The sequence below is a fragment of the Pelophylax lessonae genome (genome assembly GCF_965119305.1).
Source record: "Pelophylax lessonae genome assembly, chromosome: 1".
Classification (NCBI taxonomy): domain Eukaryota; kingdom Metazoa; phylum Chordata; class Amphibia; order Anura; family Ranidae; genus Pelophylax; species Pelophylax lessonae.
The window spans coordinates 512,170,204-512,191,181 of NC_138768.1; the positions used below are offsets into that span (position 1 = coordinate 512,170,204).

Below are 20,978 nucleotides of genomic sequence, written 5' to 3' on the forward strand. Positions count from 1 at the left end.
GCACTTTTACACTGAATGCATTTTAGTTTGTCATGAAATTTACGCAATTATTCTAATTTTTATAAATTTTTGTATATTTACTGGCACCTATCACTCTATTATATATAAACAAGTGCAGTTTGTCAATAGATCGATCAGACCAGGAGGGCTTTTTTTTTTTTTTTTTTAAGTTTACACCCTAAAGAGATTCTTACGTTTTTTGGATGTGGTTCGGACAGTCAGTGTATCGGGCAGCTACTGAGTCGTTCCAAAACTCTGATTTCCTGTTTGTCCTTAGGGATGAATCCCGTAAGGGGCTGGCTGTATTTGCTGCAACCATTTCTGCATGGATCAGGCAGACAGTGGGGCAAGCCTATTCAATTAAGGGTCAGGATCCTCCTTCCCCTGTTAAGGCTCTTTGTACTCGGGCGCTCAGTGCCTCCTGTCATCAGGCGTCAGTGGTGCAGGTTTGCAAGGTGGCCACCTGGTCGTTCGTGCACACTTTCACAAACTTTTATAAGGTGGATGTGTTGACATTTGCGGATGCTGCCTTTGGCTACAAGGTTTTGCGGGTTCTGTTGGAGAAGTTTAGTCCTATTTGAGGGTGTATTTTTTTTGTCAGCTGTCCTGTTTTACCTCGTTGGCTATGTTTAGCCTTTGGGAAGGGTGTTTATTGCTGTTATTCCCACCCCTCATGTTGACGCTACTTTGGGACATCCCATGGGCCAAGAAGATATGAAGCTGTGTCCTTCAATGAACGAAAGAGAAAATTGGATTTCCTGTGCCTCCGTTACACAGGCTCAGGACATTCTGCCATTCATCAGACCCGATCAGCAGGTAGAGGCCATAAATCATTAGCCCAGACCTGATGATCGGTTCTGAATCAAATCCAATAATTGGTGGGCGCGTGCGGGCCTCAATCACGTACAGATATGTGATTTCACATAGAGAGCCATCATGCTGCAGTAAATATCTATGTGGTGCTCCAGGAGTGGCTAAAGTACAGCTAAAGGCAAAACTTTTTTTTTTTCTTTTTAATTTTGGATAAAGTAAGGGAGGGTTATAACCCCGGTCAATTTTTTTTTTGCCATATGTTTCCCATTGAGATTACCTTCACTTCCTGTTCCATACCTAAAACAAGAAGTGAGAGTAAATTCCTCCAAAGTGATGGAATCCTCTTATTGTCAACAGGGTCTCCTGAACTAGTGCCCCCATTGGAAGATATCCCTTCCATTACTGTCTGATGATAACCCAAAATCAGGGATTTTCTTTTACTTTTACTAATGGTAAACATGTCAAATAGGAGGTGAATCTAACTAATAGGGGTACAGACAACAATAAAAACCTAACAGGTATTCTAATCCCTCTCCGCTCCATTTGGCCAAAAACTGAAACTCTTTATTTTTTTTCTTTTATTTAAAATGTATTTAATGTGGCTGGCGTTTTTGCATTGAATTCAATGGGAAGCGATTTATGTGTTGAAGTCAATAGGACTCAGCATGACAATTTTTTATTTTTTTTTCTATTGGCAAGATGCAGATTACCCTATTTTCGTACGATAAAATATAAAATTGGTCCAGTGCCACCAGTGGTGCACCTCTATCCCTATTAACCATACAAACAAAAACAGAACTATGCCCTGGGACTTTAAATATGTACCACAAATGGCCATTGAATACAAAATAGACCTAATAAATGGATTTATTGAATAGTCAATACACTAGTCATCCTGTCTTGTCAAATGCAGATACAGTAAACAAAGTCAATTCATAAGAATTACAGTGTATGATAAATGCTTGAACAGTTACAGATGTCCATACATGTTTAAAAAGGGCATCTTAAAACACAGCGCGTTTTTGTGAGCTACCACTCACTTCCTTAGGAGTGGATGCACATAAAACATGTCTAATAAAGTAAAACATACATTGTAGTAATAAGTATTCTCCTTCAAATTATTGGAGTCACCATAGAGGATCCCATACTTACAAATCAGCTGACCTTGAATAATGTGGCAACATTCCCAAATGGTAACGGTCAGGAAAATGTCTAGCCTGGGAGCTGTAGGTGCGGGACCAGGGAAGACCCAAGGGGGGGCAAATGAAAGGTGAACACCGCATGTATGAAACCAAATGTGTCCATTCATTAGTGTCATCCAGAGTAATTCAGAGAAAATATATAGAAGTGTTTAAATATTTGATGTACTAAATTGCTGGTGTGACAGGATAATTTAGAGAGCAAGGACTGAAAACCAAATGAAGGGATAATTGTGCTGTGAGGATAATTTTCGGTGTCTGATATATTGGTGCATCCCTACTTTAGTTATACTTTTTTAAAGTGATTGTAAAGTCTCGTTTTAAAAAAAAATAAATAAAAATAAAATAAACATGTTCTTACCTGCTCTGTGCAGTTGGTTTTGCACTGAGTGGCCCGGATCCTCCACTTCTCGGGTCCCTGTTCGGTCCCCCTGGCCCCTCCCTCCTGTTGAGTGCCCCCACAGGCAACAGCTTGCTGTGGGTGCACTCAAGCCGAGTCACAGCTCCCTGTGTCCATTCAGACACAGAGCTGTAACCCGGCCCTGCCCCTTCTCTCTCTCCTCATTGGCTGACTGACTTTGACAACAGCGGGAGTTAATCGTGCAATGCTGCTGTCTCAGCCAATGAGGGGAGTCCCGGGCAGCTAAGAAACTCCTGCATCATCGCTGGATAGAGAGAGGCTCAGGTACGCATGAGCACTGGTTAAAGCTTGTAGGAGGAGTTTTCCTTCCCCTCTGACTGTCCTATGAGGCAGCATGACCCCTGACTTTCTGTCTGGACAGTGCAGATTGGCCCTGTGCAGATCACATGCACCTTCCAAAAAAAAAAAAAACTCTCTAAGTGGTAATCTAAAGGCTGAAGTTTTTTCTAAAAAAATCTAAAACCTAAGGCTCCATGTACAAGGGACGTTGTAAATGGCCGTTTAGGAGCAGTTGGGCGTTTTTTTCAGAAGCCCCTGAACCCACCTGCATGTTATCTTATCTGTCCATGTACACAGGGTCGTTTACAGTCATTTGCAGGCAGTTGAGTTCAGAGACGTTTTTTGGAACGCAATTATTTGCGTTCGAACGTGTGTTTCCCGGCGTTTCAAACGGAAAAACGGGACCGAACGCGACCGAATGTGATGAAGTACGTTCAGCCATGTTATACGTTTTTTTCCTTCCATTCAAAATCCCTATGGGAGCCTATTGATTTGAATGGAAGTCGCACCGCAAGTCGGATCAGGATGATCCGACTTGTTGCGCGACTTGCGCTGTGAGAATCTTGAGGGGGAACTCCACGCCAAAAATGGGAAAAAAACTGCGTGGGGGTCCCCCCCCAGGTTCCAAACCAGGCCCTTCGGGTCTGGTATGGAATTTGAGGGTAGCCCCACGTCGAAAAAACGGCGTAGAGTCCCCCCCAAAATCCATACCAGACCCTTATCCGAGCACGCAGCCTGGTAGGGCAGGAAGGGGGAGGGGACAAGCGAGCAACCCCCAACCCCCCCTGGACCATACCAGGCCACACGCCCTCAACATGGGGGGGGGGGGTGTTGGTGCTTTGGGGCAAGGGGCTCTGCACCCCCCACCTCAAAGCACCTTGCCCCCATGTTGATGAGGACAAGGGCCTCATCCCTACAACCCTGGCCGGTGGTTGTGGGGGTCTGCGGGCAGGGGGCTCATCGGAATCTGGAAGCCCCTTTTAACAAGGGTGGCCCCCCAGATCCCAGACCCCCTCCCTATGTGAATGGGGTACACTGTACCCCTAGCCATTCACCCCATAAAAGGCAGTGTATGTAAATAACGACAGGAGACGTTTTGGAAAGTTTATTAAAAATCTTCATCCGGACTTCTTCTCTCTTTTGTCTTCTCCCTCTCCGCTCTTCTTGTCTTCTGGTCTTCTCCTCTCCGCTCTTCTTGTCTTCTGCTCTTTTGCTGTCTGCTCTTCTGCTGTCCAATCTTCTGCTCTTTTGCCCTCGGCTCTTCTTCTTCCTCCGTTCCTCCTCCTCCGATGTCCCCGGTGATTATGCCGGTCTCCAGTCTCTGCAGCTTGTTATATAGCCATTGTGGACGTGCTCGCCAGGTGACGTCATCGGGAGACCCTGTCCCCTCATGTCACAGATGACGTCATCTGTGACATGAGGGGGCGGACCTCCCGATGACGTCATCGGGAGGCCACGCCCCTAATGGCTATATAACAAGCTGCAGAGACCGGAGACCGGCATAATCACCGGGGACATCGTCGGAGGAGGACCGGAGGAAGAAGAGCCGAGGGCAAAAGAGCAGAAGATTGGACAGCAAAAGAGGAGAAGACAAGAAGAGCGGAGAGGGAGAAGTCCGGATGAAGATTTTTAATAAACTTTCCAAAACGTCTCCTGTCGTTATTTACATACACTGCCTTTTATGGGGTGAATGGGTAGGGGTACAGTGTACCCCATACCCATTCACATAGTGAGGGGGTCCGGGATCTGGGGGGCCACTCTTGTTAAAGGGGGCTTCCAGATTCCGATGAGCCCCCTGCCCGCAGACCCCCCACAACCACCGGCCAGGGTTGTGGGGATGAGGCCCTTGTACCCATCAACATGGGGGCAAGGTGCTTTGAGGTGGGGGGTGCAGAGCCCCCCCTGTCCCAAAGCACCAACACCCCCCCATGTTGAGGGCGTGTGGCCTGGTATGGTCCGGGGGGGGAGGGGGTTGCTCGCTCGTCCACTCCCCCTTCCTGCCCTACCGGGCTGCGTGCTCGGATAAGGGTCTGGTATGGATTTTGGGGGGTAACCCACGCCGTTTTTTCGGCGTGGGGCTACCCTCAAATTCCATACCAGACCCGAAGGGCCTGGTTTGGAACCTGGGGGGGACCCCCACGTAGTTTTTTTTTTTTCCCCGTTTTTGGAGTTCCCCCTCAAGATTCTCACAGCGCAAGTCGCGCCGCAAGTCGGGTCATCTTGATCCGACTTGCGGTGCGACTTCCATTCAAATCAATAGGCTTCCGTAGGGAACCATTGATTTTGAACGGAGGCAGAAAAAATGCTGCTAAAAGCAACGTGGCTAAACGTGCAATAACGCCAATGGAAAAAGCTACTGAAAGCACGTTTAACAGCTGCTTTTTCCCGGCGTCAGAACTAGCTTTGCAGCACGTTTTTTTTTTAACGTCCCGTGTACATGGAGCCTAATGGTGACTAAATACCACCAAAAGAAAGCTCTATCAATCTGAAGAAAATGAGTAACATTTTATTTGGAGACAGTGTTGCATGACTAATTGTCAATCAAAGTGTGTGAACACTGAAAGCTGAAAATTGGCCTGGACAGGAAAGGGGTGAAGTCGTCTGGTACTGAAGTGGTTAAAGAACTCTGCAGTCCAAATATCTACAAACCTGGGGAAGAGACTCCAAACTTTGACCCTCCTAGGTCTTTATCATGGTTGGATGCATTTGGTTCTCAAGGATTCATTAATGGTTACAGATGCTGTTACCAAAAGCATAGCAGTACATGTCATCCGTTCTTGCCCTAGGAAGATCATCTGTGCATTTTGCCATTAAGTGCATAATCCTACTGAACTTCTTAACATTGCTAACATTCTTTACTTTCTTTAAGAAGGTACAAAACAATCGATAGCTGTGTGTTTGCGAGAACTGTGGTCACTGACAATGTCTGCATTGGAAAAGCATGAAATTGCAGAGGTGGGCAGGAACAGTTTCCTGGTGGGGAAGGAAGGTGCAGGTTGTATTAATGGGGTCAGCAGATGAACTCCTTACTTGGTTCACTAACCATTTTCTGAGGCCCTTTTCACACCTGAGTGTTTTTTAGATCGTAAAACACTCATCTCTGAAGTCTCAAAATGTCAAACAAGCAAAATCCCATTCATTTCAATGGCCCCTGTTTACATATGAGCGTTTTTGTCACCTGAAGCAAAACACTTGAAGCTTAAAGCTCTTTTTTTTGGCAGATTACAAGCTTTTGTTAGACGTCAATGCCTGCCTCCAAACACCTGCAAAAAAACCCTGAAAAACGCCTGAAAATTATACGCTTAGGTGGGAATGGAGCCTTAAGCCCCATACACACGCACAGATTGTTGGCCGTAAATTGTTGGCCAACGGCCGATTGTCGGCTTGTTAGTATGATGCTTCCGACAACCAACTGCGAATTTTCGGCCGAAAAAAATCTGGTGTGCATGCTATAAAATTTTTGTTGGCCAACAAAAAATGGCCGATTGTTCGTCAGTCAGTACAGATTTCGGCAGACAAAAATCAGATGAGCAAGACTGGGCATGCTCAGAGAAGAAAAAACACACGGAAAGTAAACCATCACATGACATCACTTCTGAAGTTGGTTTTTGTTGGCCAACAAATGTCCAGTGCAAGTCTAGAGCACATTTCAACCAACAAACACTGGACAAAAGTTGGACGATCAGTTGGCCAACAATCTGTGCGTGTGTACGGGTCTTTAGTCCCAAATACCAGGATGAGTAGCAGGAAGTAATGGAGGAGTTTTCCATAGGAGACACTGGAGGCTGAGATCAGGCTTTTCCTAGAAGTTAGATTAAGCTATTTCTTTTCTGCAAAAATTAATGGTGTATTGGTACATTGGGAAGGTGGAATTTAAAACACACAAAAAAACTGTGAACTTAGCCTTCAACAAAAATGGTCTACTTTGTTAAAAAAAACTATTGAAATTTAATTCTGCAGATTTTTCACAGCATTTTTTTCATTTTTGTATAGGTCCTTATATGTCGCAATTACCGCGGAGATGTCGATATGTCTGAAGTTGAGCACTTCATGCCTATCCTAATGGAAAAGGAGGAAGAAGGGGCACTTTCACCAATACTTGCTCATGGAGGAGTAAGGTTCATGTGGATTAAACACAATAATTTATATTGTATCCTTTCCTTAAGTTAAGTTTCCTAGTTTAAAATTTGACTAAATTTCAGATTTTTTTTTTTCCATTGTTAGAGGCAAAATTGGAAATGCTTTCCACACCTTAGTAGGAGATGAATGATGTTGGTGTCCTCTTATGGCCTCTCAGTTCTGGGTATTCATTGTTTTTCTCTAATGGTCTGTAAAATCCCTGGCCCTTAGATGATTATTGGCATACTGCATCTCAGGAGAACTGGGGATATGTCACTAGCAGCCAAGATTAATTTCCGAAGCTGTGTCTTCCCATCTCCAAAACTCTTGCCATCAAACCATGTGGCCTGGGGTAAGGCAGGGGTGTGGTGCTGGGGAGTAGGGGCAGTAAAAACAGGCAGTTAAGCTGCGGTTCAGTTTTATCGCCCTCCTGAAGCCTGTCATGCAGCCAGAGGGAGCTTTTCACATGCGGTGATCATGGTGCTTTCAGTTCGGGAAAAAAAACAGGCATTCAAGAGGATCTTCTCCTGATCACCAGATAGTGGCTGCTTAGCAACACTCTGAAAAGTAATCCAATGTGGATTGCTTTTTATAGGCCTAACAGGTTTGAATTTAGCCTTGGAAGAATTTTTTCTGCTTTTTAAAATGGAAGGCACCTTTATAAATAAAAGAAAAATGGCTTCATTTCCGGGAGGCAGGGTCCTGACTAGATTCCTCAGGCTATCGACATCATTTCTCTGCTTTGGTCCATATGGGATGGAGGTCCTCCTCAGGAAGTGTTTTTATTGTCCATAGATTTGCAGAAGGCCTTTGATACGGTCTCTTGGTCCCCTCCCACTGCTTGTAAAAGCAGTCTAGATGCTAATTAGCCACTAGGATTGCTTTTACATGATATCCGAACCGTTGGCTGAAAAAAATACCAAGATGTCTAAACCTGCAAGCATCATTCCGGTATCAGTATGTTGCTGGTCCTTGTTGGGCATATATTGTAACGTTTTTTTTTTTTTTTTATGCAGCCTGTGGGCTGAACGAAAAAAAGAGAACCTAACCGATTCCTCCATTCACATCGATCGATCAGTGGTATGCTCACAATTAGATTACTGCCCTGCATCCACACACTTCTAATGATGGGCATACATGCACTGTTTTTTCTCTTTCGTTCATTGACGGACACAGCTTCATATCTTCATTGACAGTTGGGTTATGCTGCTCTTCATAGGAGAAGGACACCAGGCAGAAAAGAGTTACCAAAGCTTGGCTATGCCCAGAGAGTTGCAGGGGGGTATACTCCCACTTCCTGCTATAGGATCTCCGTTTTTTTTTTCCTGCCTAGTCAGGAGTAAGGACCTAGCATTTTTTCCTTTTTTGTAGTTTTTTCCTTCTACAATCAAGTATTTTCCTGTGAGAACTACAATCAACTGCGGGACTAGGTGATGCACTGGATATCCTAGATCCTTACGGTCCCCCCAGTCTGGCCAGCAAGCATGTGCAGACCATAGCTCCGCGCTTGGTCGGCCACGACATAGACCCACAGGACGTGGGCTGACCAGCGAGTGAAATACCTCGCGAGGACGCACACGACTGGGTCGTGGCCTGAGTCGCAGCCTACCTCTGGCCCGCATCACCCCCCATTCCGAAATGGGGAAGTGATCTGCCTGGAGTGGTGCCCACCCGGTTCCGAAGGTTTGGTGGGTAGTGCCCCCCCCCCTCTTGGAAATTCTGGGTGGATGCGGGCCCATCTCCTGGGTTGGTCGGTCCCTCCTGTGCCCTTCCGACCCTACTGGCACCCCATCGTCAGAGGGTCACCTGTGCTAAATGCCCAGGGTGGCTGTGCTGGTAGTGTGGGGAGCTGTGGCAGCTCCTTTTGTGGTACATTGTATATATGCCCTGGTGGGGGGTCCCAAGCTAAGCCCCCCCTTGCTGTTTAAAATACCTGAAATGGTCCTGGGTTCCAGTGAGCCACGCTCCTGCCGCCATTTTTCCCATAGCTGACTGTATGGAAACTTGGCGGCCATGTTTGTGTAGCCCGTTGGCCATTTTTCTTGTAGCCACTGGAGCGGTGCTCGGTGATGGGCCTCTGGCGGCGACATTGCCATTTCCTCTTCCTTTCGGAACAGTGTGGAGCAAGCAGTTTGGCACCTCTCTCTCTCCCTGCAAGCGGTGGTGGGGAGTCCCTGGGGTTGTATGAGATTTTCTCCTCCTGCTATAGCAGTGTGCTGGGGCCTGTAGTACTATCAGTACAGCTGTTGTGCAATTTTACATGGACCTCTTTTATTCAAGACAAATGGGTTCACAAATTAATCGGGTCAGGTTGCAAGATCGAGTATCGGTCCGGCAAGGTTTTTTTCCTTCCAACCTGCACCTGTCCCCGGATCGGTTGCAGGGCCTTATTGGAGCGGTACAAGATTTGCTCGCACAAGAGGTCATTGTACCAGTTCCAGAGTTGAAACGTTTTCAGGGGTTTTACTTAAACCTTTTGACTGTTCCGAGAAAGGAGGGCAAGGTCTGGTACAGTCTTGAACTTTATGGCCCTCAACCGCTTTGTGCAGGTTCAGAAATTCAGAATGGACTCTATTCGCACCGTAGTGGCTTCCCTTCATCAATGGGATTTTTTAGCCTCTATCGATATCGAGGACGCTTACCTTCATATCCCAATTTATATCGGGCATCAGCGTTTTTTACGCTTCGCTGTGAGCGAGGAGCACTATCAATTAGTGGAGTTACCCTTTGGTCTCGCTTCAGCTCCTCGGGTGTTCACAAAAAGGTTGGCCCCGGTGCTTGCTTTGCTCGGACAGAGGAGGGTTGTGGTACTGGAGTACCTGGATGATCTCCCTTCTGTGAACAGAGTCTCGTTCTGTCTTACAGGACAATTTGGACATCACTGTGCGAACCTTACAAGAGTTCGGCTGGATGCTGAATTTTCAAAAATCGGCTCTGACCCCATACAACAGGTTGGATTACCTGGGTCTGACATTGGATTCAGCTTCCGCTCGAGTGTTTCTTCCGGAAAAAACTGCAAAAGTTGCAGCATGCAGTTCAGCTCCTGTTGTCCAACCGCCGTCATCTCTCAGGACTTGTATGCAAGTGCTGGGGTTGATGGTCTCCACCTTCGAGGCGGCTCCGTTTGCTCAGTTTCACACCAGACCTCTGCAAAGGGAGATTCTGGCCAAATGGGACAAGAATCATTGGTCCCTGGACAATCTGTTCCGGTTGAACCAGAGTATGAGAAGCACCTTGCTGTGGTGACTCTGCTCCCCGGCGCTTTGACAGGGAAAATCCTTTCTTTCCCTGCACTGGACGGGGATCTCCACAGACGCCAGCTTGTCTGGGTGGGGAGGTATTTTGGGCACGCACTCGGCCCAGGGTGTTTGGACTCGGAACGAGTCCAATCTACAGATCAACATCCTTGAAATTCGGTCGATCAGACTTTCTGTCCCAGTGGACGGATCGTCTACAAGGGTGTCCGGTAAGGATTCAATCAGACAACGCCACGGCTGTGGCATATGTCAATCAAGGGGGCACAAAGAGTGCACTTGCAGCCAAAGTAGTGACCGGCATTCTAAGGTGGGAGGAACGATATGTTCCAGCCCTCTCTGCATTGAACATTCCAGGGGTGGAAAATTGGCAGGCAGACTACCTTAGTCGGCAGGCCCTGAGTCCGGGCGAATGGTTTCTTCACCCAGAGGTGTTTCAAAAATTGTGTATCCGATGGGGGACTCCCGATGTGGACCTACTTGCTTCTTGCCTCAACCAGGTTTGTCACAAGATCTCGAGATCCTTTGGCAGATGCCGCAGACACTCTGGTGGCCCCTTGCAGCCAGTATCATCTAATATATGCCTTTTCTCCGTTACAGCTTCTGCCGAGACTTCTGCGCAGAATCGAGACAGAAGGGATTCCAGTCAATTTGGTGGCCCCGGACTGGCCTCGTCAGTCCTGGTACGCAGGGTTGGTAAGACTGGTCGCCGATGCTCCTTGGCAGTTCCCTCTGAGAAGATCTTTTGTCTCAGGGACCGATCTTCCATCCTGCTTTTCAGTCACTGGCTTTAACGGCCTGGCTATTGAAAGTCAGGTACTGAAGGATAGAAGATTGCCGGATTTGGTGATTCCTACTTTAAGAGCTAGAAAATCTTCTTCCCAAAAGATTTATCATCGGGTTTGGAAGGTGTACATTACTTGGTGTGAGTCTCTGCGTTTTACCCCCCTTTCCTTTTCGGTATCACGCCTGCTGGAGTTTCTACAAGGTGGTGTAGATAAGCGTTTGGCTCTGGGCACCATCAAGGGCCAGATTTCAGCCTTTGCAATTTCTCTGAATCGCAGCTCCAACCAGTTTCCCAGGTTGTGTTCCGGAATTGCTTATCCTTCTGGCTCAGGGGAGCAGAGGCCTCGTCTGGGTGCTCGGGAGCTGCAGATCTTGGGCTGGTAGGATGCCCAGGCCGGAATTCTTAATTTAGAATTTCCCGGCATGTCGGGCCTGGGTCCCGGCTTGCGAGATCGCATGTCCGGTAGGCGGTACTTCTGGCATTGGTTCCGGCGGCTGGAACGCAGGGATCGTCAGCAGGTCAAGTGTCGGTGCTTCCGTATCTGGTCCCCGGAGCGTGGGGAAGACCGGAGAGGCTTTTTCAAAAGAGTAGTCGTTCTGTCCTATTCCGCTGCGCTCCCTGCGCTCGCTATCACCGGCCAGGCCCAGGTAATAGTGGTACAGGGGTACTTTTTAATCTTCACTATTGGGCCTTATGTGGTTTGTTCTTTACCTCCTTTTGAGCCTGCCATTGTTGGTGCTGGGTGTAATGGTCTCAACCTTTTACAGTGTTTAGCTGGGAGTCTTGTCTTTGGTGTCTGGCTTGGTTTGCACTGAGTAGCCTTTTATGTCTGTGCACTTTGGTGTTTCAGGTTTTGGTTTGGTAGGTAATCGGGTCTTTTTGATTTTTATTCAGGTTAAATCCACTGCTAAATCCAGGTCTCCCTCTGTATCAAGGAAATGTCCTTCTTGCAAGAATCCCTTAAAAGATACTTGGCCAAAACCTCTGTGCAAAACTTGTATAGCAGACCTGGTTAAAGAGGAGTCAGCACAACAATGCAAAGATTTATTTTCTTCTGTGAAAGAGTTAACTGATACTCTGAGTTCGGTCCGTTCCCTATTGGTCCAGCTACCCAGACCGACTCCCAGCAGAGTACTTTTTCTTGCTCCTTGGCATCCACCTCAAAGTCGGCAGAGGCCAGTGACTCAAAGGAAGAAAGGAGCAAGTACACTTCCTTCCCTCAGGGATTCGGATGAGGAGGATATTAGTAGATCTTCCAGATATAAACTGTCTTTAGAGGAAGTAGATGATTTGCTCAAAGCAATCTACACTACTCTCGAAATCCAGGAAGAAAATATCCAGCTGTCTGTACATAAGATGTGTCATGAATTGGATGAGTCTAAGCACAGGGTTTTCCCAGTGCATAAGGTTCTGACGGAAGCCATTAAAAGAGCATGGTAGGAACCTGAAAAAGTCCCTTTCTTCTTTAAATCTTAGAAGGTGGTTCCCTTTTGAGGATGGGGAATCCCAGGTTTGGAATAAAAGGCCTAGAGTCAATGCAGCCTTTTCTCAAGTTTCTCGCCGCACTGATCTGGCATTCGAAGATATGGGCATTTTAAAGGATGCAATAGATAAAAGGGCAGATTCACTCCTTAAGAAGGCTTTTGGACTCCTCCGCGTCCAGCCTTAAACTGGCTATGGCATCCACGGTGGTTGCCAGGAATTTGGAGGCTGCTTGGAACAGCTCAACTCATGTGGAAGCTGGGACACCTAGGAAAGATTTATTGGATGTCTGTTACAGGAGCTAATGCAACAGAAAGTCGTCATCCAGGTCCCCAAGAAACAGGAAGGCCAGGGCTTCTATTCGCATGTCTTCTTGGTGAAGAAACCCTCAGGCAAATATCGATTGATTCTAAACCTAAAGGTTTTAAACAGGTATAGAAGGTACAAACATTTTCAGATGGACACTATCTACTCAGTAACAAAACTATATCCCCAGGATGCTTCATGACTTCTCTAGATCTGAGGGATGCTTATTTACACATCCCGATAGCCAGGTCTTGCCAGGAGTTTCTCCGGCTAGCAGTCAATCTGGGGGAGTCAACTTGGCATCTCCAATTCAGGGCTCTCCCCTTCGGGCTGGCGTCCTTTCCCAGAGTGTTCACCAAAGTGATGGCAGAAGCTCTGGAGCCACTGAGGTTGAGGGGGATCTCCATTGTCCCTTATCTGGACAACTTACTGCTTTTCGCAGACTCCAGATGATGTTAGCGGATCTTCAGGAGACATTATCTCCTCGCACAAGTTTGGGGTGGCTTTTAATTTGGAAAAATCCAGCTTGACTCCATCACAAGAGATTAGGTTTTTGGGATACACCATTCATTCGGTACTTCAAAGAGTCTTCCTCCCTGAGAAGAAGGTAGTAAAAGTTCAGTCCGCAGTGGCTCAGATTCAGACCAACTTTAGGGTGACGGTTCGGATAGCCATGGAGACGCTGGGCCTCCTCCACTGCATCCATTTCAGCTGTCCAATGGGCCAGGTTATACTCTCGCCCCCTCAAGATAGACATTCTTCGAATATGGTCACATCTTCAGCCTCTAGAAAAACCAATCAGGATTTCTACAAAGGTGAAAAGAGCTCTCTGGTGGAGGCGAAACCCGATCAATTTGTCAAAGGGCCTAATGTGGTCTTTTCCGCTAAACAAAAGACTAACCATGGATACAAGTGCATTGGGCTGGGGAGCCCACTTAGACGACCATACTGTTCAAGGCACTTGGTCCAAGACAGAAGCCAGGAAATCGTCAAACTGGCGAGAATTGAAAGCCATCTTTCTGGGTCTTATGTCCTTTCTTCAAGTGGTCAAAGGTCAACATGTTCAGGTCCTGTCAGACAACATGACGACAGTAGCCTATGTATCAAAAATGGGGAGGAGGGAGGAGCAGGAGCCTCTTGGATCTTGCCACACAATTACTTTCATGGGCAGAAAAAAATGTGGCTTCTCGAACAGCAATTCGCCTGAGGGCTTCCTAGAATCTCCTGGCAGATCTTCTAAGCAGGAAGATTATAGAAGCAGAATGGAGCCTAAACCAGGAAGTTTTCCTCAGGATCATGGAGGTCATCCTTGGGACTAACACTCCTGCTATGCACCCCCCCCCCCCTTCAGCTGATACCGTTAGTGTTCAGGAAATTTAGGAAAGAATCCACAGATTTAATCCTGATCACTCCCTTTTGGCCGAAGAGGCCTTAGTTTGCACCACTTCTAGCCACAAAGCCCCCCTTGAAGCTTCCGTGCAGAAAAGTTCTTCTAATGCAGGGGACCCTGAACAATCCGGAGTCTGATGGTCTTCACTTTACAGCTTGGTTTCTGAGGTAGACCTCTTAAGCGCTAGAGGCCTATCAGAGAAACTTATTTCCACTGTCCTTTCCAGTAGGAAAAAGGTGACCAGAGCTATCTATATGAAGGTCTGGAAGAAATGTAATTCTTGGTGCTCTTTTAAGAAACTTCAGGTTAAAGATGTAATTTCAGTTTTGGAATATTTCCATGAAGGAATGTAGAAGGGGCTGGCAGCCAGCACCCTAAAAACCCAAGTGGTGGCTCTTTCAGTGTTTTTTGAGAAGACTCTGTCGCAAGAAACTTTAATTATTAGGTTTTTCAAGACCTTCGCTCGAAATAGGCCTACAGCCTTTAGAATTTTTCCCAAATGGGATTTATCTTTGGTGTTACAAGGACTTACCAAAGCTCCTTCTGAACTTTTAAAGCAAGCATCTCTGAGGAGATTCGTTTTTAAGAAGATTTTTCTTGTGGCGATCACTTCGGCTCATAGAGTCAGTGAGATTCAGGCCTTGTAAATTGCAGATCCTTTTTTTAGTTATTTTTCCAGATGAATTAATTCTCAGAACTGATCTGGCTTTTCTTCCTAAGATGGCTACATCTTTTCATTGTACTTAAGAGATAGTACTGCCTACTTTTTCCTTGGCTCCAGCTAACGCTGAGGAGAATTCCTTTCATACTCTTAGATGTAAGAAGGTGTCTGTTTCATTATCTGTCCGTGACCAAGGAGTTCAGAAGATCAAATGCACTCTTCATAATCTTCATGGGATCCCCTAGAGGTGAAAAATCCTCCAAAGGTACTTTGGGAAGGTGGCTTAAATGGGCAATCAAGGAAGCCTACGTAGCTCAGGGGGAAACACCATTGCAGCTCATTCTTCTAGGTCAATGGCTGCTTCCTGGGCCGAAAGAGCCAGTACTTCGTCTGAACAAATCTGCAGGCAGTGGTCCCGTCCTTGGGGGAAAGTTACTTCAGCTATCCTCTCCAGGTGCTGCCCTGAAAGGCGATTTGAGAAAACCTTAGTTAGACTTACCGGTGACGGTATTTCTAAGAGCCTTTCAGGACAGCAGCCTACTACCCTCCCTAAGATTTTTTGCTAAAGTTTGACTTCATAACCTGTTGTGTAAAGGCATGCTGGAAGAGGAGGGATTTAAAGACTGTAGTGTTTCCTGGGAAATTGGGTGGAGCCATGTGCTGTCCTAAAAGGCTCTTAGAAATACCGTCACCGGTAAGTCTTAACTAAGGTTTTTTCCCATGCCCGTTAGCCACAAATTCTTTGATTCACACTTTCGTGCAGGGGATTTGCCATTTGGCTCCTCCATTGAAGTCCCCGGTGCCTCTGTGGGATCTTAATCTGGTGCTGTCAGTTCTTCAAAAACTACCGTTTGAAAATATTCATGAGATTCCTCTACTGACTCTATCACAGAAGGTGGCCTTCTTGGTGGCTATTACTTTGGCACGCAGGGAACGGCTGTGTTGTCCTGCCAGTTCTCTGTCCCTGTCAGTCATTTCTTCCTAAGGTCGCCTCGGGCCTCCATTTGAATGAGGACATGGTTTCCTTCTCTGTGTCCTAAGCAAAAACATCCAAAAGAGATTGCTTTACATTCCCTGGATGTGGTTTGAGCCATCAGGGTGTACCTGGTGGTGACTTGAGTCGATTTGCAAATCAGATTCCTTATTTGTCCTTACAGGTGGTTCTCGTAAGGGGCAGGCCGCATCTGCTGTGACCATTTCCTGATGGATAAGGCAGACGGGGCTGCGGGCCTATTCCAATAAGGGTTAGGCTCCTCCTTTCCCTGTTAAGGTGCATTCTACGAGGGCACTTAGTGCCTCCTAGCCTAGTGCAATCTGTGCTAAAAAGAGTAAAAAACATATGGCGAAGCATAGGGGCAGTCCCCGGTGTCCACCCCAGCCCCTGTGCTTTGCCATATGTGCTCTTTTTTTTAACCATGGTGGTGAAATCCATCTCCTACAGCGCTGGAGTTGCTGATTTTACGTATTGTGAGAGCAAACCCTGTTGCTGTCAAAGTAAGCAAATCAGTGCTGCAGCTGAATGGCGTACCTGCAAAGTAAACAATGGTTAACAATAGAACACAGTAACAGTACAGTAAAACAGTAGAGTAGAATGATATGTATGCAAAGCAAACAAGCGGGGCATTTGGGGACTGAGTGGGGCATTTACAAGCCGTTGGGGGCTTGCCACATGCGCCAATTCCTAATTGAAAAAGGTGTCTAAAAAGTGACACGCTTGTGAAGAAATTGTCCACGTATAAATTGTACCCCTTTCCAAATAAGGGTGACACCAAATCCCAAACAATCTTGCCGCTGCTTCCTATGTAGTCTGGGCAGTTGGGGGGGGCTTCACACTGCTATGTTTTCACTCGTAAACCAGGAAACAGCATGTAGAGCCTGTTGCTCTGTCACAGAGCTTATACATTTTGACCCCATATCTGGCACCCTTGCTGGGGAGAAACTGTTTGAAAGAAAGGTGGCCAGTAAACTTAGTCAGGGATTACATGGGTTGTTACCGACGAGGTGAAAATTTAATGTCAATAGCACCTTCAGAAATATATTTACCTAGAAAAATGGACGTGTTCAATAATTATTTTACCCAATGTATCTTGTCCCTTTTGCTATTTGCCAATCTACTGGTACCATCCCAGTCAGTCAGCTGTCCTTAAAAATTAGGGATAATGTTCTGGCTATGACATAGCTAAGTTCTTTGATTCTCGCGTGTAAGCCATCTGGTTCTTTGATTTATTCACATTACGTTTTTTTGGTGTTTATTTATTTTTTTTAAAATCTGGTCCATGTCAGCCAAAGTAACTCAGTGCAGTATCGTAATAAATGGCATGCTCAGGAGGGCCCCGTCTTCTTTATCATACCCCTCATTTTCATTCATATAAACTGAGAAGAAGACCTGTCATTTGTGACCAACTTCTGATCATCTTTTATGGGGCCAATATATTCTGACCTTTCCTTTTCTCTAATTATACAGTATATAGTATTTGAAAACATTTTGGGTATTTTTTTTACTCTCCTTAGCAATGTGTGTTTTCATAATTTTATTTTCGCTGGCCTGATTGCAATTGCACTCTTTGTAGTTTTGGAATACCAATGATGACCCTTTGGTCTTCTATTTGTTAAAGGACTGCTTTTCTCGTTGACCTGCCTTTTTACATTCCCATTTATCCACCCAGGTTTAACTTTTTTTCTTTTATATTTGTTGCCCAGTGAAATGCACTGACAAATGCCATTGATTAAAATACTGTTGGGGTCCTTTCACACAGGCTTTACACTGACTCAGTTTTGCTCAGCGGGGGATCGATTCGCCGATCCCCGCTGAACAGGAAATGGAATGTCTGTCTCCGCTTACTTTGCAGAGACTGAGCTGTCAGATCCCTGCTCCTCTCTATGGGAGATCAGGTGAAAACTGACCGCTTGTTCGTTTTGATCCAGTCCTCCAGAACGATGAAAAATAGGGTTTCCATCCGTCTGGATTTCACGGATCGGATAGCAGTGGGTGTCAGCAGACATGTCACCGCTGACATCCACTGCTCCATAGGGGTGCATGGAGCATCCGATCAGGTCCGCTTAAAAAAACTGACTGGTGGACCTGATCAGAAAGCCCGTGTGAAAGGGGCCCTAAAGCACTCCTGCTTCTCTTCAGTGTTCTTTATTGCAAGAATTTTATTCTATTTAGTTTTATGTAGTATGGACTATGGAGTGCAGCATATGCATATGAGAACTGTTTTTTTGCCTGTGAAAGAAACTGCATTTCTGTCGAGTTTTGAGATTTACACCACTCTGCTGCCACACAGTACAGATTTTTCTTGCAGGGAAGGGGGGACCTGTTCTGCTTCATTTACTAAATTATTCCCTCCCACCCGGTGACTGGACGGTAAAAGAAGGGGCACACAGATAAGCTCATGTTTTTGTCACTCTGCTCTCATCTCCTATTAGCATATTTGTCCTGCAGCTCCCCCCCCCCTCCAAGCTTTTCTGTACAGTCTGTACAATAGACTGCAAGAGGCCAATACCAAGTCGGATTCAGGTACTTACAGCTCTGTAATCAATACAAGCATTAATCAATTTATTTATTTTATATCTGCCTGGAGTTCAGCTTTAACATTTGGTTTTGGAATGTACATTAAATCTGTTATAAAAACTGATTTTCATTATCAATTGAAGGATGCAGGAATACACAAGTTGTAGCAGCAGTGGGTCCATTTGGCTTATTGTTTATTATTATTATTTTGCTCTAATATTCCCTGTTGATCTTTTATTATCTGAAAAATATTGCCTGTATGCTTAGGATAAAGTAAAGGAATAGTATAAAACTAAAAATTGTAAAGTGAATTTACCTTAACAGTACACTAGTGGTTGCAACATCCAAGAAGAATGCTTGTGTGTCACTAGTATTCTCTTTCCTCTACAAAGTTGTTCAGGTGGGTCTTTTGGTTACTATGTAGAAATTGCTTTCTCATTCTCTTTAGCCAGATTATAAAATACACTCCTAAAGCCCATCTCCAAGTAAAATGTAGCCTCACCTTATTAACCAGTTCAGCTCTTTGGACCTTCGTAGTATGTCCAAAGAGTGAAGGGTTAATCACATTTTACTCAGCTGGCTCCCAACTGCAATGAAAAAATGATTTGGTGGCTGTATAGCCACCTGATCACTTTTACAATGCAGGCAAAGCCTGTGGAACATTTGCTCCCTGATCTCCTCTGCAGTGAATAAAGCCAGAAACCATGTTGAATTATTCACTTCCGTTTTTTGAGTTGTCATTCCCTGGCTGTATCGGTGTACCGGTTACCTGCCCAGTGCTATCATATGTGGGTTTGTTAACCCCTTGTGATGGCAGTAAAGTTAAATAATAATAAAAAAAATAAATGTTCAGAAAATTTAAAATTATGTGTTTTTAAAAAAACCCTGTTGCCTTGCTCACACCTGCAAATGTAAATGTACTAACAGTGTTTGCAAGGTGTATGTAAACCATGATTACACCACATCTTTTTATATTTTACCGAAAAATTGAGTGTTATATATTGTGTGTGTTTGCACTAAATTTTTTTTTTTTTTTTTTATACTGATCCTAAAAATATGCGTTGTACAGCTGCACAAATATCACATGACATAAACAAATTGCAGATACTATATTTTTATTCTACAAGGCCTCTGCTTTTAGAAAATATATGTTCTAAGGAAAACATATTACCCTAATGCAGGGAATGCAAAACGTTTTAGAGCTTGCTGTGGCTCCCTCCCCCTCTAAACACTAACTTTACACCTAGATTGATCCACCTCTGTGCGCCAGCTGCAGTCTTCTCTCCTCTTTCCCTCTTCACACACAGACTAACAGGCAGCAGAAGGAGCCATTGGCTTCTGCTGCTATCCGATTCAGTGAGGAGGAAACTGGGTAGTGGGGCATAGCTGTGCTGTGTGGGTCAATAGAAGCACCTAGCTTGGCTCGGAATCTAGCCCACCCATCTGCCCCCACAGTAAGTGGCTTGCTATGGTGGCAGACACAGAGGAGGGCTGGCAGGGGACCCCAAAAGAAAATGTTCGGAGGTCACTCTGCAATACCATTGCACAGAGCAGGTAAGTATAGCATGATATTTTTGGGGAAAAAAAAAAGTTAATGCACATTTTGCTCTAGAACCAAAGTGGTTATTGGACTAAGTTGCTGCAAGGCTTATATTCGTAATCTCTAATACTTGTATGAAATGGAGGTTAAAGTGGTTCTAAGGCCTAAACATTTTTTACCATTCCCTGCATTAAGGTAAAAATAGGTTTAGGTAGTAATATTGTCACCTCACCTCCACCTCATTTGATCCAGCACTATGCCCGTCTGTAGCGGCTTTCCCGCTCTCTTAAGCTTTGCTGTGACGTAGGAGCAGGGGCATGCCTGAATCCCACTGTCTGTCTATGGAGGCAGGCAGGGTGGCTCGGGATTGAGCATGCGGCGGGGGACCCAAGAAGAGAAGGATCGGGGCCACGTTATGAAAAAAAACAAAACAAAAGTATTATCACATTAAACATGCGTATCGCATTTATGATGTACATAACAATTGTACAAATCACATTTATAGTTTCTCTTGCATATGTTTTGTGTTTTCAGGTATTTTCTGAATATTTCAAAGAATTAGAAGAAGAAAGTATACGTGATAATTTTGTTATTATATATGAATTATTAGATGAGTTAATGGATTTTGGCTATCCTCAAACCACAGACAGCAAAATATTACAGGAGTAAGTATTAAGTCTACCCCCGTGTTTGTGTGGCTTTTTTTTTTTTTTTTTTTATATATAATTGTTAAAACCACTCAAGGCTGGTATTTCAGTTATGATTCTTCAGCTAGCTAATTTTCTTAGGGATTCTAGAGATGAGATCTCCTTGCTGTCATTCATAGCTCTGCAAAGCCTCATTATCCAAGTCCTCCTGCTGTCTTGGGAAAGTCTCATTCGTCCTGTTTGGTAATGATTGTTGGCAATTATTCAGACTCGCATGACCCTAGGCATCAAAGCTCCTTCAGATATCTGGGAGCACTCAATGAGACACAGAGACGGCAGGTACGATGTCTCAGAATACTCGCTTTATTCAAACAATGAAGAACTTTTTATAGAGAGAGAAAAAGGGGAAGTCCCTTTTTAGTAGATTATACATAGAATTTGATACAAGAATAATAGTTTCAGCAGTTTACCATTACGTGCTTCAAGTCACCTACTTGCATATGAGCAAATTAAAATAAGGCATAGTTATAATTGGCATTACATCAGACTTGTTCTAAGGTTTAAGA

The 20,978-nt window shown here is 45.2% G+C and overlaps 1 protein-coding gene across 1 annotated transcript in view; it reads left to right on the forward strand.

Moving 5' to 3' along the window:
* AP1M1 (adaptor related protein complex 1 subunit mu 1) overlaps positions 1–20,978 on the forward strand; it is a 149,364-nt gene that overhangs the window by 15,852 nt on the left and 112,534 nt on the right. Inside the window, exons 2-4 of the mRNA XM_082243511.1 lie at positions 6,706–6,862; positions 18,558–18,625; positions 20,300–20,430. Of these exons, the coding sequence (XP_082099637.1) occupies positions 6,706–6,862; positions 18,558–18,625; positions 20,300–20,430 (356 nt within the window). The remainder of the gene's footprint in view (positions 1–6,705; positions 6,863–18,557; positions 18,626–20,299; positions 20,431–20,978) is intronic.